Source organism: Miniopterus natalensis, chromosome 2 (genome assembly GCF_054644295.1).
Source record: "Miniopterus natalensis isolate mMinNat1 chromosome 2, mMinNat1.hap1, whole genome shotgun sequence".
NCBI lineage: Eukaryota > Metazoa > Chordata > Mammalia > Chiroptera > Miniopteridae > Miniopterus > Miniopterus natalensis.
In genome coordinates, this window is record NC_142082.1 from 57,042,437 (window position 1) to 57,059,645 (window position 17,209).

Genomic DNA, 17,209 nt, shown 5'->3' on the forward strand with positions numbered 1-17,209 from the left:
TTTTAACGCATAAGACAAATTTAAAGAAAAACATGGTGAAGAATTTATTAAATTAACTCTTCACTCAGAATTACATACAATATACGTTGCTTAGGTGTTTTAAAAGGCTTTAATAATTTTTTTCAGGCTAGATTATGTTACACTTTTGTAAAAAATATATATTTTTATTGATTTCAGAGAGAAGAAGGGAGAGGGAGAGAGAGAGATGGAAACATTAATGATGAGAGCATCATTGATTGGCTGCCTCCTGCACGCCCTCTACTGGGGATCAAACCCACAACCCAGGCATGTGCCCTGACCAGGAATCCAACCATGATCTCCTGGATCACAGGTTGATGCTCAACCACGAGCCACTCCAACCGTGCTGTGTTACACATTTTTAATGGCAAACACTGATAGAAGGAAATTGTAAAAGCTACTGACAGAGCTGTGTTACGCCCCAAAATTCTATTGAATTGATAGTTTAGCAAGGGACTATTTTGTAATTCAAACAAGGTGAACATTTGTGTCTATTTTGATCATTAGTATATACCAAGTAGAGAAAATATAATAGTAAATTACTACTCTCTTTGTTTTTCTGCCACTTGTTCTTAAGAAAAAAATGAATGTGACAAGAGTGTTTTTACATCCTAAATTTACGCTGCTAATAATTTATGCAACTTGGGCAGGTTGTATGTTGTAGTAGTAGTAAATGGTGACTATCTGATTTTATGTTTTATCAGGAGCTACAACCATAGAGAAATACAACCTCAGAACAAATTTGTGGATCCAAGCAGGGATGATGAATGGCCGGAGATTGCAGTTTGGTGTGGCTGTTATTGATGACAAACTCTTTGTAATTGGAGGTCGAGATGGCTTAAAGACACTGAACACTGTTGAATGTTACAACCCCAAAACCAAGACTTGGACTGTCTTACCACCAATGTCAACACACAGGCATGGTTTAGGTAAGATTTCTTACTTTACTGATATTACTTTTAGAAACATTTTATTGATAGTGAAAATATATGTAAAAGTGTAATATTATTGCCATCAATTTTTATTAACTTTAAGTACACTGTGGGCTTATTTGGAGCATTTTTTAAAAAGTTCTTGACATTTTCTTGTGTTGACCAATATGCATTAAACTGTTGAGAGAGATGTTAAAGATGCCAAAATAAGTAAACCTCAAGCTATCCACAAAGTTTTCACAATCTGACATTCATTCAATATGTAAAATTTGATATGAACAAAAATGTGGAACTGTTATGGAGAGGACAGAGTAATAAAGCTCAGAGAAAGAAACAGTTAATGTGATTAAGGAAGACAAGATGACTCATTCTGCATTACTGGGCAAGTCTGTTATATCTTTGCATTTAATTTATTCCACCTTGGAAAATCCATGGGGAGAGGGCAGCACAGATTTAGAGAAAGAGCAACTCATCAACTATTACCAGCGGTTAATATGTTAGGATTCACTTGATCTTTACTGTGGAGTAATCTGAAGATGAGAGAACTATATTTATATACAGAACACCTGGCTATGAGTCTTGTCTTGAATCTACCATTTAATATTGGCATGACTTTTGGACAGAACTTAAATTATGGACCTTAGTTTCCTGATTTATTACCAATTCAAGGTTATTAAGTAGATAAAAATTTAATGATGATAATGGATATGAAATCAGTTTGTAAATTGTAAAGTTCCTATACAAATATTTGAAAAAGGAGAAATTGAATAAAGACTAACAGTTCTTGAATGTGTACTGGTATCATGGGGATTGTATGAAATGCAAATTTTTTTTTTTGAAGACCTGAAACATGCCAGAGTTGATTAACTATCTTTCATATACTTTGAATATACACATTAGAGAGATATCAGGGTTTAATTGAAAATCCACTGATTTAGACATTAATTGGAAAGCAAAATTAGAGAGCATTTCAAAAACAAATATTAATGATAGTTTAACTTTGAGGTGTCCAACACTGCATTTCCCATTCTTATCTACTCTACCATCAATCTAAGCAAAAATAAAATAATAAATTATTAAGAGATGAACTAAAGCAACTTACCTTTTTGATGATTTTGCTCTACCTTCCTTTTCTTCAGTTTGCTCCTTAGTAAAATTAAGAAATAATAATAAATGTCTGAGAAAGTTTAAGTTATAAAATTCTGTGTTTTATATGAAAACCATATAAATTATTTAAATCACATAGAACCAAATCAGAATATGGAAAACATATCATTTCCCCAGGTAATATTCATGGGTATATAAGGTTTCTTATCTATTTCCCCCCCACCAAATATATTAGAGGATTTTGGCTTTCCTATCTATGTAAAAGCTCTCTGTGTTGTTTTTATTAGTTATCTAGCTAACAGCCTGTTTGAGGGAAATGTAGAGAATAACCCATCTGAATTGGAATACTTGAAATGTAATGCTTCTTTCTCGCTTTTTGTTTTAGACAATTTAATTCCTTTCTATTAAGGTATACTGAAGTTCAATTATGTAGGATATTTACATGTCAGGAGAACCTACTTGAAATTTTTTCACCAAGAATATACCTTAAGTGGTGTAATATCATGTGCTTAAAGTATAGCAAGGGATGGTTGGCTTCAAATCCTGTCACACCAGCACCACTGCTGAGCAGAATGGTGATCTCCCATAGGGTCCTCAGGTTGTCTTATTTGTTAAAGAGTTCATCATAAAGGTACTGTGGAAGTAAAGCTACATAAAAATTACATGTGCCAAGTATCTCAAACATCTAAAATGTAATGTAGTCTTTCCGCAAGTTTTGTGACTCAATAACAGCTCTGGTAGTGGACTGTTTTCACGACTAGGCCTCCCCTGTTTTGTATTTTTTGTTTTGCTTCATTTCTGTTAGCAAGTGGATCACCTCTCCTCTACAGCACATGCCACATTTAATGTCTCTTTAGAGACAAATATTCCAATTCAGGCTGCTTATTCTCTACATTTTCCCAAAACAGGCTGTTAGCTAGATAACTACTACAAACAACACAGAGAGTTTCTTCTGTGTTTTACTTCCTAGTGGTTTTGGATTTGGTCAGTTTTTTAAAAATCCTCTACTACAGAACTCCCCGAGAGTTTCTGGTAGAGAACTCCTCAATCTGACCTGATTGAGTGAGTCGGTAATATCATAACATAGGCATCACTTCTGGGCACAACTCTCATTTCAGCGTGCCTTATAGGTTGCTGGCAATGCCCAGGACCTAGAAAACTGCCTTTGACGTGGATGTCAAACCAGGTCCAACCAGTTGAAGCTGGGTTGATAGGAACATATGACACATGTATGTGCTCTGATGAATCAGAGTGCTTCCTTTATGACCAACCACATTCCTTATCATCAGTTGCATCTCAGGAAGTTCAGTGTTATGTGTCATACTCAAGTGCAATTGGCACCCTCAGCCTAAGGTCCCTGTTCCTTCAATATAACATATCAGTTTTTGATTTACCATCTCACTTCCAGGCTTCCAGGGACTTCTATTACATAGATGTTGATATATCTTATTTAATGCATCATATCTTTTAATATTTTTACTTGATAAATAATTTTAATATCCAGCCCTTCAAATTGTCCTTAATCTGTGTGTATCATGATATTAATCCCATGTATTGATCTCAACTAATTTTCTGAATATATAAGGTACTTTGACTAATTGAATGAAAGGCTGAGGCATTTGCCAGTCTTTGTGTTCTCCCCAAACATCCAAGAGTGCACAGGGGAATCACAAGTGGCCATAAAGTTCTTACCCTGCAAGCTGACCTTGCCCAACCTGTCTGCTCTTCTTCCTAACATGTAGTCCTCGGGGGCACATCTACATACCTACATGTGTGCAGAAACTCCCCCAAGCATTTCGTCCTGTCTCTGATGCCCTTTCCATAGGGCTGGGAGCTGAGATGGAAAGGGAATATGCTGGACCAGCAAGTCTGTTTGATTCTGCTATTAGCACCTCCACATCCAAGCAGGGCTCTGATGATAACCTGTTATCTAACCAGTTATGGCAAGCTCTGAAGAGGCACTGCTGTTTCACTGCCAAGCTGTGTAGAAGACTCAGTAGTTCTTCTGAATAGAACAGTCTGTGGCCTTAAAAAGAGCACTAATCAAATTTTCCTCCAAGATATCCCCTCAAGGCAGTTCTTTGAATTTTTGTCTCACTCAGGAAGCTGCAACTGACTTCTGATTTTCTAACTGTTTTTTGTGTGGTTTTTTGACAACTTTGGTGTTAATTTTTCAAACACATACCATGAGTCTCCCTTCAGTGGAATCACCGAGATTGGTTTTGAGTGTAAACCAACAGCTGCCTGAGCTAATTTTCTATTTGCTCAGAAATTAGAATGTCCTTTATAATTTCCCACAGTGAATCAGTACCTACCCCTTGGTACACAGTGGGGTTACAAAATTTACTACCTAATTTTATATTATACATTCAAGTGACAAGGAGCTAACATCTAAACTAAAATTTTAAAATATTAAATAAAAGTCTTTCCTTTGACCCACATAGCTCCCAGGTCCATAATTTGTATGAAAAAAATAAATCTTTGTATGATTTTACAAGAAAGGCATGAGCTCTTTGGTTGCTAAGGATGATTATGTGGTCAAAAACATTTCATAGCTATCAATAAATGAAGAAAGCTCATTCTGCTGCATAAAATAGCATATAAAATTATGTTCATATTAAGTCTGTGACACAAGGGAGCAATGCATCTACCTTGAGGATTAAACTAATTAAGAGCACAGTGTGCTCAATATGCTACGAGTTTTCAATTTAGCATTTGTCTTTAAGGCACATTTCTATATATCATGTCTTTTTTTCACCACATTTTATATTGTATAAAATTGAATCAGACATTAGTTCAATAAACTTTTTGCACTCGAGTCCTTGTAGGAGAAAATTGATAAAAACTAAGATAGTGCTATTTATTAAGATTTTCTAAATGCCAGGTACCATGTTGTATATTAAATATATAGTAAGAGCTCTTTTGGTTTTTGTGGGTTTTAGCCTTCAATTGATAAAATTCACATACCATAAAATTAAGTTTTAACATATAGAGTTGATATGTTTAAGTATCAACTTAATGGATTTGCTCATCCATCACCATTATCAAATTCCAAAACATTTCCGTCTTCCTAAAAAAAATAATCCTATATAAGAAGAGCAGTTACTCCTTATTGCCCCATCTCCTTAGCCTCTCACAACAATTTATCGCTTTCTGTCTCTATAGAATTGCTAATTTTGGAAATTTCATATAAACAGAATCATGTCATTTTTGGCCTTTTATGTATGGTTTTCTTCACACAACATAATGTTTTCAACAGTCATCCATTTTCTAGCATGCATGTATCAATACTTCATTCCTTTTATGGCCGAATATTATCCCACCAATAGAATTTACCACATTCTGTTTATACATAATCAATAAAAGGACATTTGGGTTGTTTTTGCTTTTTTGCTATTATGAATAAAACTTCTATGAACTTTCATGTAAGCATTTTTGTGTGGATATGTTTCGATTCTGCTGGCTATACACGTAAAAGGGGGATTGTTGATTCATATGGTAACTCTATCTCTGACTTATGGAGGAACTGCCAAGCTGTTTGCATAATGACTACATCAATTTCTGTCTCCTCAACAATGTATGAGGATGCCAGGTTTTTTTCCAACCTTTGTTGCTACCCATTCTTTTTTATTACAAAAATTATAGTGTATATAAAGTGACATCTCATTGTGATTTTATAGGCATATCTCTAATAATTTTGAAAAACTTTATGTGCTTATTAACCATTTATATATCTTTTAAAATATTTGTATATCTATTTTAATAATAAGGATAAATTTCTATTAAAATATTATGCCATATTTTGTTTGGGATATTTTTCTTTCTATTATTGAGTTGTAATATTTTATTTTATATTCTGTGTATAACTCCTCTATTTTAACTTTCTTGATAGTGTCTTTTGAAGAACAAAAATTAACCTAATGAAGCCAATTCAATTTTTTTTTCTTTTGTTGCTTGTGCTTTTGATAACATATCTGACTGAGACAATATTGTCTAATCCATAGTCATGAAGATTTATGCCTGTTTTCTTTTAGACGTTTCATATTTTTAGGTCTTAAATTTCATATTTTTAGGCTTTAAATTTAACAATATAACACATTTTGAGTTAATGTTTTTCTATGGTGTGAGTCAGTAGTTGAACTTTTTTTTTATGTTGTACCAACACTGTTTGCTGAAAAGACCTTTCTTTTCCACTGAATTGTCTTGGTACCTTTGTCAAAATCAATTGTCCATAAATGAGAGTTTATTTATAGATTTTCAATTTTATTCCAATAATACCTAATTTATATCCTTATGGAAGTATCATTCTGTCTTAATTATTACAGCTTTGTAGTAATATTTGACTTTGTACTTCTTTTTAAGACTTTTTAAGATTTTGGGGGCTTTTTTGAGTCTTTTACATTGCCTACAAATTTTAGAATTAGTTTTTCAATTTCTGCAAAATGTCATCTAAATTCAGATATTGATTGGACTGACTCTGTATCTCAGTTTGCCAGTTTTGCCATATTAACAAGTCTTCCCATCAGTGAACATTAAATGTCATTCTATTTATTTAGGTCTACTTTCTTGAATTTCTTCTGCTAAATTTATAGTTAAATTGTCTCTTATATTTGATTTTATTGTACATGGTACAATTTCTTATGTTCATTTTCAGGTTTTCCATTGCAGTGTAGAGAAATACAATTTATATTTGTGTAATTAATTCATATCCCGAAACCTTGAGAAACATTTTTATTAGATTAGTAGATTCCTGTAGATTTCTTATGATTATATATAATAAAATCATTTTACCTGACAAGAAAAGTGGTTTTACTTTTTTCTTTAAAATCATATGACTTTTATTTCTTTTACTTGCTTATTTACCTTGTCAAGAACCTCCAGTAATATATTGAATAGAACTGGCAAGAGAGGACATTTTTGTCTTGCTCTTAAATTAAGGGAAAATATTTCAGTCTTTACCATTAAATAAGATGTTATCAAAAATGTTTTGATAATAAAAGTTACAGAAGGTTGTTTATATTTCTAATTAGGTGAATGTTTTATCATGAAAGGGTATTGGACTTTATCAAGTACTTTTTCTGCATCTACTGAAAAGAATATGTATTTTTTTTCTTTATTCTGTTAGTATAGCGTATTACATTAATTAATTTTAGATATTAATTCACATGAACTTCTTCAGATAAATCTCACCTAGTAATGGTATATAATCCTTTTGATATGTTACTGTATTTGCTTTGATAGTATTATGTACAAGATTTTTCATCGGTATTGGTCTATAGTTTTCTTGTGGCATCTTTGTCTGGTTTGAGTATTAAGGTAATACTGACTTTATAGCATGAGTTGGGGAATATTCACTGATCTTCTATCTTGTGAAAGAAGTAGTGACAGATTGGTATTCATTTTTCCTTAAACATTTATTAGAATTCATTAGTGAAGCTAAGGGAGCCTGGGCATTACTTTGTGGAAAGTTTTTCACTTACTAATCACCCTTCACTTTTTATTGGTCTGTTCAGATTTTCTATTTCTTCTTGAGTCAGTTTCTGTAGTTAGTGATTTTATAAGACTTTGCCCATTTTGTCTATGTTATCTAAATTGTTGCCATACAATTATTTATAATATTCCCTTATAATCCATTTTATTTTTTAAGGTTGGTAGTAATGTTTCCTATTTTATTCCTGATTTTAATAATTAAACATTTCTTTCTTTATCTCTTATTCAGTTTAGGTAAAGTTTGCAATTTTATTGATCTTTTCAAAGAATCAACTGCTAGTTTTCTGTTTTCTTTTGTCTTATAATTCACTATTTTATTTATATCCATTCTTTTACATTTTATACAGCTATACAGTTCCATGTAAGGGCTGATTAAGTTGCACTCCATATATTTTGGACTTTTGTGCTTTCATTTTCATTAATCTCAAAGTAATTTTTATCTTTGACTCATTTTAGTATCCACATGTTTGTTATTATTGTCATACAAATTGCATGTTTATATATTATACATCCATCAACATAGTTTTTAAAGTATTGCTTTATACAGTTACCTTTTAAGTAAGATAGAAGAACATAAAAAGTTATAAACAAAAAACACACATACTTTTTTATATATTTACCTAACCATGGCTCTTTATTCTCTACTTGGATTTGTGTTTTTGGAGACTGGTGTGAGGAGAGCAGCCTTACTGCCAGGCAAAGCTTTTGTAATTGCCTACAATCAAGTCTGAGCTCCTCATACTTTAACCTTCACTTCCTGCTTATACAAATCATCAAGGTCAGCCAGAGATGAGAGCTTATTACCTTCTCCAATTTTAGCTGAACATGTGTACAACCCTGAGCATGCCCATGACCTTCAAGAGTACCAAGAATCTGTCAATCTTCTCAAATCCCCACATGGACATCTCATTTCCCAGCTCTATTTTTAAGCTTTTAGTCAGCGTTTTGTTTGCCCCAACTGTTTTCACCACTTAGGCAGCTGTGATGTTAAATACAGCTAACCCTCGAACAACGTGGAGCTTAGGGGCACCAACCTTCACACAGTCCAAAATTCTTTATATCTTATGTTGGTACTCAGCCTTGGTGGATTCCCAGCTGGAGATTGAAAACACTGCTTTTGATCTGCAGTTGGTTAAATCAATAGATGTAAAACCCTAGTGATACAAGGGCCAACTATCTATTTATTGAAAGAAATCCATGTATAAGTAGAACCACACAGTTTAAACCAGTGTTGTTCAACGGTCAAATGTAATAGCCACTATTTTTTTTTTTTTTTTACACACACCCTGGATATTCTCAGTAAAAGAAGCCTCAGTCAGGTGAAAGAAGGACAAACCCTACAAGTGAAAGTTTCCAGAAAACTGCCAGACAGGTCAGAAAAATGACAATTCCCTGAGGAATCTTCCAATCTGTTCAGTCTCCTCCAGAGGCAGCTAGGCTGCTTGATTTCATGACTACCCTTATCATGAGGTTGTTGGCTTTCAAGTTTACTGTAAAACTGAGTTGATTGTTCTTATCTAGATAAAGCTGTTTCTCTCTTTTTTTTTTTTCTTTTCCTTTTTTTGGGGGGAACATTCATACATGCATTTATTCGACAAATGTTAATTGAATGCTTACTTTGTGCCAGACATTTCGCTAGGTAATGGTGAGCAAAGACACACCTGGAGGACTCCTGGCACTTTCAACTGAGTCAGTAATTAATGAAACAATTACCAGTGTTATTAATTAAACAAGGAGGCCATTAGACTGAGGTGATGCTAATGCTGTGGCAGTCTCCATAAGCAACCAAAATCTAAGCTGTAAATTCCCCAAGGTTACAAAATTGACACCTAAAGACAACCAATTACAAGCAGCCATTAGACTTTAAGTTATAGCCAATCAATAACTTCCTTACTGTGCTTTCACTTTTTCTCTATAAAAGTCTCTCCCCAAGCTCCTATAATTGAAGCACGACTGATCACTTCCAGTTTGGCACTGCCTGATTCCAGTTGGTTTTGCTCTATCTTAAATGTTAAATATGACTTAGTTTATCTTTTATTTTTGCTTTAATTTAACTTTATTGTTGAAAGTATTATAAATGCCCCCCTTTTCCCACAATTGATTTCCTCTACCGTGCACCCCTCCAGGCCTTCACCACACAATTGCTGTGTCCATGGGTTATGCATATAAGCATATAAATTCTTAGGTTAATCTCTCCCCACCCATGCCCTCCTTCCGTCTGAGATTCATTGGTCTATTTTGTGCTTCTATGTCTCTGAATCTATTTTGTTCATCAGTTTATTTTGTTCACATGACTAAGATCATATGATACTTGCCTTTCTCTGACTGGCTTATTTTTCTTAGCATAATACTCTCCAGGCCTCTCCATGTTGTCTCAAAGAGTAGGGGATCCTTCTTTTTTACAGCTGCATAGTATTCAAAGGTGTAAATGTCCAAAAAGATGCTTGACGTGATTTCAATCTTCTTGAACTTGTAGAGACTTTTGTTGTGTCCTAACATGTGCTTTATCATTGAGAATGTCCCATGTGCACTTGAGGAGAAAGTATACTCTGAAGTAAAGCTGGTTTTCTTAAATAAATGCTCTTCAAATATTTTTAAGCCTTAAGTTATTTTCCAGAGTTATTTTTAATTTTTAATTTTTTTGCCAATGTTCTCATTACTTTTATGGAGTAGTGGATCTTTGGAGGTCCTTAGTCTTCCAAGGCTACAAATGGTAACATAAAGGATTGTTTTTGCATGGGTATGATAAACAGATACTGACAGATCCATGAGCAAAAGGAATCTCTTGAAATCATAATGGTTATTAAATGCTTAGAAATGACATACATAGTCTTCCCACCACCAACAGGAAAACATTTTCAAAGCAATGAGATTAACACTTACCTTGGCCTTTTGTCAACTATGGTACATGCTTATTCTTCCCCCTTACAAGGTAAGATCAGCTGCTCTTGATCTGGGGGAAAAACACACAAAAACATGCATAATGAACAAACATAATGCATAAATCCCCAAACTATACACTTTAACAAAACTAACAAACAAACAACACATAATGGTTAACGGAGAAAACTGAGTGTCCTGGAACTTACCTGAAACCAAGACAGACCTGGTAGTTAATTCAAGATAAAAATTACATCCCTTTGACAGTCTGGTTAGGTGAAAGTTGCTTCCATGGAAGACAGGAGCTGGCATCTCTACTTCCATCTGCTCTTTATCTGTGAGATAACTCAGTTACATTGCCCTAGGAAATAGGTATTGCTGCAAAATTTGCCAAATCAAAAATAAAACAAAAATTTACCACCTTTACTTGCTCATTCAATTTAAAGTCTTGTTAAGAGAACCTTCCTGGCCAAGCTTAATTTCTAGGTATAGGCATTAGTTAGTTTCTCAGAGTCAGGAAAAAAGAAGTAACTCAATTTATTTAAGTTGATAAAATTCCTGAATATATGAAGAAAGGGAAACCAAAGTGACATTTACTATGAGACTTTTCATTGGCTTTTAGAAAATATACTTATAACAGTAAGTAATAAATAGACTGTAGAAAATATCTGCATAATAAAATTTTGCATTTATTTGTGATATAACCCATTAAACTAAAAAAATCTCATTTTAAACTGTCAGTTTTCATTGTCTTAAAAGGAACATTTGCTTCAGCTTAGCCCACTTATTTAATTACACCAGGAATGCTTGTCCTCTTCATGTCTCTTTTACTTTAAAATTAGTTTTCTCACAAGACAAAGAGGGTCTATGTTTCTTCAAAAGGATTCTCTCTTCAGAGTTCAAAATACAAAACAGTATCAGATATTTTAAAAATATATAGTAAAAAGAAAAAGGTATAATGGGTACCTTTGTATGCAAAAAAGACTTAATTCTTTTGATAATATACATTCCTATTCACATTCTCAAATACACATATACAAACATATACACAGACTAAACTGAACCATGGAGGATTATTAGGCAAATGGATTGAATTTTAAAACATATTTAAGTCAACAAAGTGAAATGTGTAAAACACAAATGTGAAAAGAAAACAGAAAATATTTGAGTAGCAAATCACTAGGTTATTAGAAAACAAATTAGCTACAATAATGTTGGATTATCACATGAATATATTTTAAAACATAACAAATATCCTTTCCCATGTTTAACCTTCAGTGCAAAACATGCAGGAGAATATACACTATGACCTCTATAATCCCACTCTATGATAATATTTTAATTAGAATTTTAATTAAATAGTGAAATATTTTTTTCGGGGTAATTTCTTGTCCATAATTGTCCGTGTATATTTGAAGTTAACCTAAATTTCAAGTATTAAAGGTATAAATTTACCTGATATTCTTGAATAAAGAAGGGATGAGATTAGATTTTTAGAGGCAATATAGTCACTCAGGTGAATCACCTAGAAAGAGCTATTAACAAGAAGAAAAGATATTAAATCAACTACAGAAAGCTTACCACTTCAGTTGCTGTTATTCTGGTTTTGACTGCTAATTTATTGCTTGCTTTTGCTTTGGTAGATTTATCTGGGGGGATTATTTTATTTCACATTTTAACTTTTTTCATAGATGTCTTCAACCTGAATGACCATGGGAATCATCTATGTCTCAATTTAAAATGCAAGTTAAAACTACTTTTAATAGAAACATATCTACAGTTCTGACAATTTCCATCTCAATGTGCAGGTGATAATGGGATGCTAAAGTAATAAAAAAAAAACACACCATTATGTAGACTGATAGCTGTTTAAACCTAGAGAGTATTTAAGTGTATTTACTACAAAATCTTATTTTTACAAATGAGAAAACTGAGGGTGAGAAAGATTAAGTAGCTTGTTGAAGTTTATACAGCTCATTAGTGGCAAAGCTTGGTTTGGACTCTTCACAGATTTCAGGTTTGTTTTGATTTGCATTGATTTTCTACCTCACTCATTATTACGTGTTCATTATTATTTCTAGAATATATCAAGTTCATTCTTCACAGTAAATATGATGAGCTTAGGGATAGAGCCAGGTTTTGAGGAGCTTAAAAATGAGATCCTTCTTAAGAAAGGGAAATGCAATAATGATCTGAACACATTGTTAGGGCCCCAGAAAGAGTCTGGTAAGTGGGGGGCCTTGGACCTTAAGCTTCATCAGCCTCACAGGAAATCCCTCCTCAGTGAGCATAGTTATCAGTGTTAACTTGAACCATATTTTGCTTTAGTCAATAAATTGTTATTTGATATGTTTTTCTTTTTATAAGGCTTACTAGTGACATATAAATTCATACTGCATTAGATTACATATGTTAGATTATATGTTAGATTACATATAAATTCATACTGCATTCAAGAGAATATACAGTTTAACACTTTCTAAAAATTATTTCCTTTTTCACCTTTTTCATGTAGTGTAGGAAAGCCATAAGCATTGTGGTCAATACCTTCTGGCTAAGCTTACTAATGCTTAAAATATTTTAAATGAGTACATAAATAGCCAACTGACATATTGTGGATAAGCATGCTTATGATTTTTGTTAGAATAACTGATTTGATCAAATATATCTAAATCATTATAACTATTGTTCATATAAGTCCAGAGATTTGTGAATTACATACAGCTACCTGAGACTAAGTATAAATACCTTCATCATGGCCAGTGTTATAACACAAAGGAAATGCTATTATTTGTTATTTTATTGATGTGATATTATTTTTGTCCCATAATCCTTTAGACATCTAAAAATAAGTTACCTCAAAAATATCTCTTCATGAAAGTGAAAGAAAAGAGAATATATATATTTTTAAATTTTTGGTGAAATCAAATCAGCCTTCTTCATGTGTTGACTAAAATCACACTTGCTAGAATATAAACCCAAGAAAATATAGTATTTTGTTTGTTCTAGTCTGATGTCTTAAGCATCCAACACATAGAGGAAACCAAATATTTTTAATGAATTAATATTTTTAATTAAAAGAGTGTGCCCTATAAAGTTGAAGGTATGCTATAATTACTGGTTATTTATGTGAATATTATAATAATGTTTAATTTTACAAGACAAAAAAATGTAAATCACTTATTCAAATGCTTAGGCTTTTGAATCACTACGGCCTGTTTTTATGAGAGTTGACCAACAGTGTAGCCTCATTGTGGCTCTGTCCATGTCATTTGTGTAATAACAAACACTCTGAGACACTAAATACTTAGGCTTGAGTGCATTAGCTATACCATGTATAGGAAGTTATTCCTGCCCTTAGTCGTGACGTATCTATTAGTTTTATTAGATGAATTCATCATTCAGGACTCTCAGGAAAAGCTTTAAACAAAAATGTATTGCAATTCCTTTCCTTTGCCCTGAGAAAAGGATTAGATTGTCAGATTTGATATAGACAAAAATTTGTTCCTAAAACATTTCACAAGACATGAAGCTTCTACTCATGAAACAATAACGATGAAAAATGATGTCCTAGCAACATTTTCTTTCTTGATTGTTTCAGTTAAAATGTAGTTTTAAATGTGGACTTTCAAATAGAATTCTGAAGCAGCTTTAACGGTAAGCTGGCTTATACAGTGAAAGATAAATCACAGGTGTTCAGTTAAATTTTCCTGAGACATAGCAAGTTCAGAAAAGTTAATATACAAAAAAATATTATAGCATCAATGTGTTCCACTTGAATAGAATGAGATAAGATACTTACAGCTTTTTTGTCAGTTACATGTAGAATGCATTTTAAACTTTGATATAAAAGAAAAAAACAGTGCAAAACTGAACTCACACTATATTTTGTGTTTAGTAAAAGGAAAAGAATATGGCAAAAATCACGTTCATTATTTTAACAAAGACTGTTATTTGACATTCTTAAAGGATGGTATAAATGCAGAATAATTAATACTATTTAATGTAATATACAAAACCTCAACATATTAAAATTTATGAACTTAAAACAGACCACATATTTATATGTATAAATAGTATCAATACATATTTTTATATATACAGTATTTATATATCTATATATATTCTATACCTATATACATGCAATTATATATTTGTACTTTCATGTCAAAATTTAATTAAAGCATTTTTGAATTAGGCATTTTAATACATCTTGTAACCATATATGCATATATTTATGATTTTGTATATTGTTACAAAGCATAGTGCATTATAATTAATATTTATCCTTAGTCTGAAATGTCTAAATTTTAAGTGTCTGTGTTAAGATGAGTATTGCAGCATAGCTACTATTCCTTATAGCACACAAATAGGTTTTTTTGTTGTTATTTGATATAGAAACTTTTAATAAGGTTAACAGAGTCTTTAGACACTTTTTTTGTTATTTTTTCAAAGGAACTGTTTTTCTCACTTTTAATTTTGTAAAATAATTAGCTTTTAATATTGAGTCTGTTATAACACCATCAGGCTTAGATGGTAAACACAGATAAACTAAGTTCAACTTGGCATTTTATTATGTTAGATCGAAACTTTCGGAGTAAGTTTTATTCATTCAGCAAAGACATAGTTCTGGATACCAAACAGAAAACTGAACAAACAAGATACTGCTCTCATATTGCTTTGGATTTAGAAAGGTAACAGAAAACCATACATTTAATCACTGTTGATTTTAGGACAATTTTTTTGGGGGTATAGATAATAAAAGAAATACTATACTTATAAATAAAATGTGCACATTATAATAGTTATAACCACCGATCGAGGTTTTCAAAGCTTTCCTATAAGAAATATATTTAGTTTAATGATATTAAACTAAGAATAAATTTACTTTGATATAAACTGTGTTACATAATGTTTGTTAATAACAGTAATGAGTGTCTCTGAGGGAATAAAAATTAATTATATATAAATATATAATACAAAAGGAGTTTATGTAAAGATATTAATTTTAGAATATAAGTATTAGGGTTTCTGTAGTAGATATTTATAGACTTCAGTAGCTGTAGGTAGTTGTAGAGTCTAATTATTTCCCCCTCAGACTGTCTGTGTCAATGAAAAATAAAGCGTTAGATCAAATTCTGATTCACATATATACGCTTATTTGTAAATCAGACAGAAACAAGGAAAACTAGATAGATGATTTGTATGCTAAACAAATTGCAACTCTTTGTAGTGAAATGCAGCTAAAATTTTAGTTTAAATTATAATTCTCATATTTGGCTATACTTAAAAAAGCCCTTGAACATGCTACTAAACAACCTGTTATAATCTTATAACCTTCTAGAATCACACAATCTGTTGTTTGTGGGGGAAGAGGTGCTTATAAAATATTCCTTCTTACTCCACATATTTTAAAGACCAGACATTTCACAAAGTGACAGAATAGTTCTATCAATTATACAAAACAAATATGATTGATGTGGCTGGTGCTCTTGCAATGGCCCACACCTGAATCTGAGCTTCTGATGAGAGTTGTTTAAATGATAACAAACCACTCTTGTTTGCAGCAGCTAGTTTCCCTGTTATACTAGATAAAAATAATTTAAATATTAATTAATAGATCTTTCAATAAAAAACGAAGTAAAAAAATATGAAAATATATTGTAGTACATATGCTGACATATTCTAACAAATAACAGCGAATATAGAAATTGAAACTTTTGGGGTTTTATGAAGTTTAAATGGTTGCTCTACATTATCTCATGTTAAATGTATAGATTCTCATACTATTTGTTAATAAAAAAATGCTTTGCTCTATAATTTTTGTTTCACTTTAGGGATTTTATCTTTTATTTAAATAATAAACCTATTAATTTTTTTCTAAGACACAGTCTATCATTTTGTTTTATCTTATTATATGAAATTTATATTTAAATATGCCTGTGTTAATTATATAAAGTACAATCAAATAATTTTTGCTATTGATTTTTTCCTGTTTTGATGGAGACAAATATAAATGGTTGCACATTCCATAAATCAACATGTATAAAAGAAATATTGATTATTCAACATCCTCAAGTGGTAAATGATGATGAATCTTAATAATTGCCAAACTTTAAAAATACATGTAAAATGTCATTACTATATGTACAGTTTATAACTAAGAAGAATAAGGAGAGAATTATAAGAAAACTGGTACAAGAAACAATTGGATTCATGTGAGTTCAGACCATTCTTTTGTTCCTCCCTGGACCAAGTTTTGACCTTGATCTTATTTTTGACTCTGGGTATATGAAATCACATTAAAAGAAGAGGTGTATTTAAAAAATAAAAATAAATAAAAAGCTAAGTGCTAAAAACACTCCTATGAACTTTAAGTATACATTTTCTTTTTCATATATTTCATATATTTTTATTTTTGACACTATTACAGATGTCCTCATTTTCCACACATTGCACACCTCCACCCAGCCCCCACTCCGCTTCCCCCTGGCCTTCACCACACTGTTGTGTGTGTCTATGGGTTATGTATATATGTTCCTTCCCTTATCCCTTCACCTTTTTTCATCCAGTCTTTTCTCCCTACCTCCCTCTGACAGCTGTCAGTCTGTTCCATCTATCTCCATCTCTGTTTCTATTTTGTTCCTCAGTGTGTTTTGTTCATTAGATTCCACATAGAAGTGAGATCATGGGGTATTTCCCTTCCTCTGACTGGCTTATTTCACTTATCATAATAATCTCCAGGTCTATCCATACTGTCGCAGAAGGTGAAATTTCCTTCT

At 32.0% G+C, this 17,209-nt stretch overlaps 1 protein-coding gene across 2 annotated transcripts in view; it reads left to right on the forward strand.

Moving 5' to 3' along the window:
- KLHL1 (kelch like family member 1) overlaps positions 1-17,209 on the forward strand; it is a 329,988-nt gene that overhangs the window by 263,597 nt on the left and 49,182 nt on the right. For both annotated transcript variants that reach the window (XM_016216440.2, XM_016216441.2), the window contains one exon: positions 723-947. In XM_016216440.2, coding sequence (XP_016071926.2) covers positions 723-947 — 225 coding nt within the window. The remainder of the gene's footprint in view (positions 1-722; positions 948-17,209) is intronic.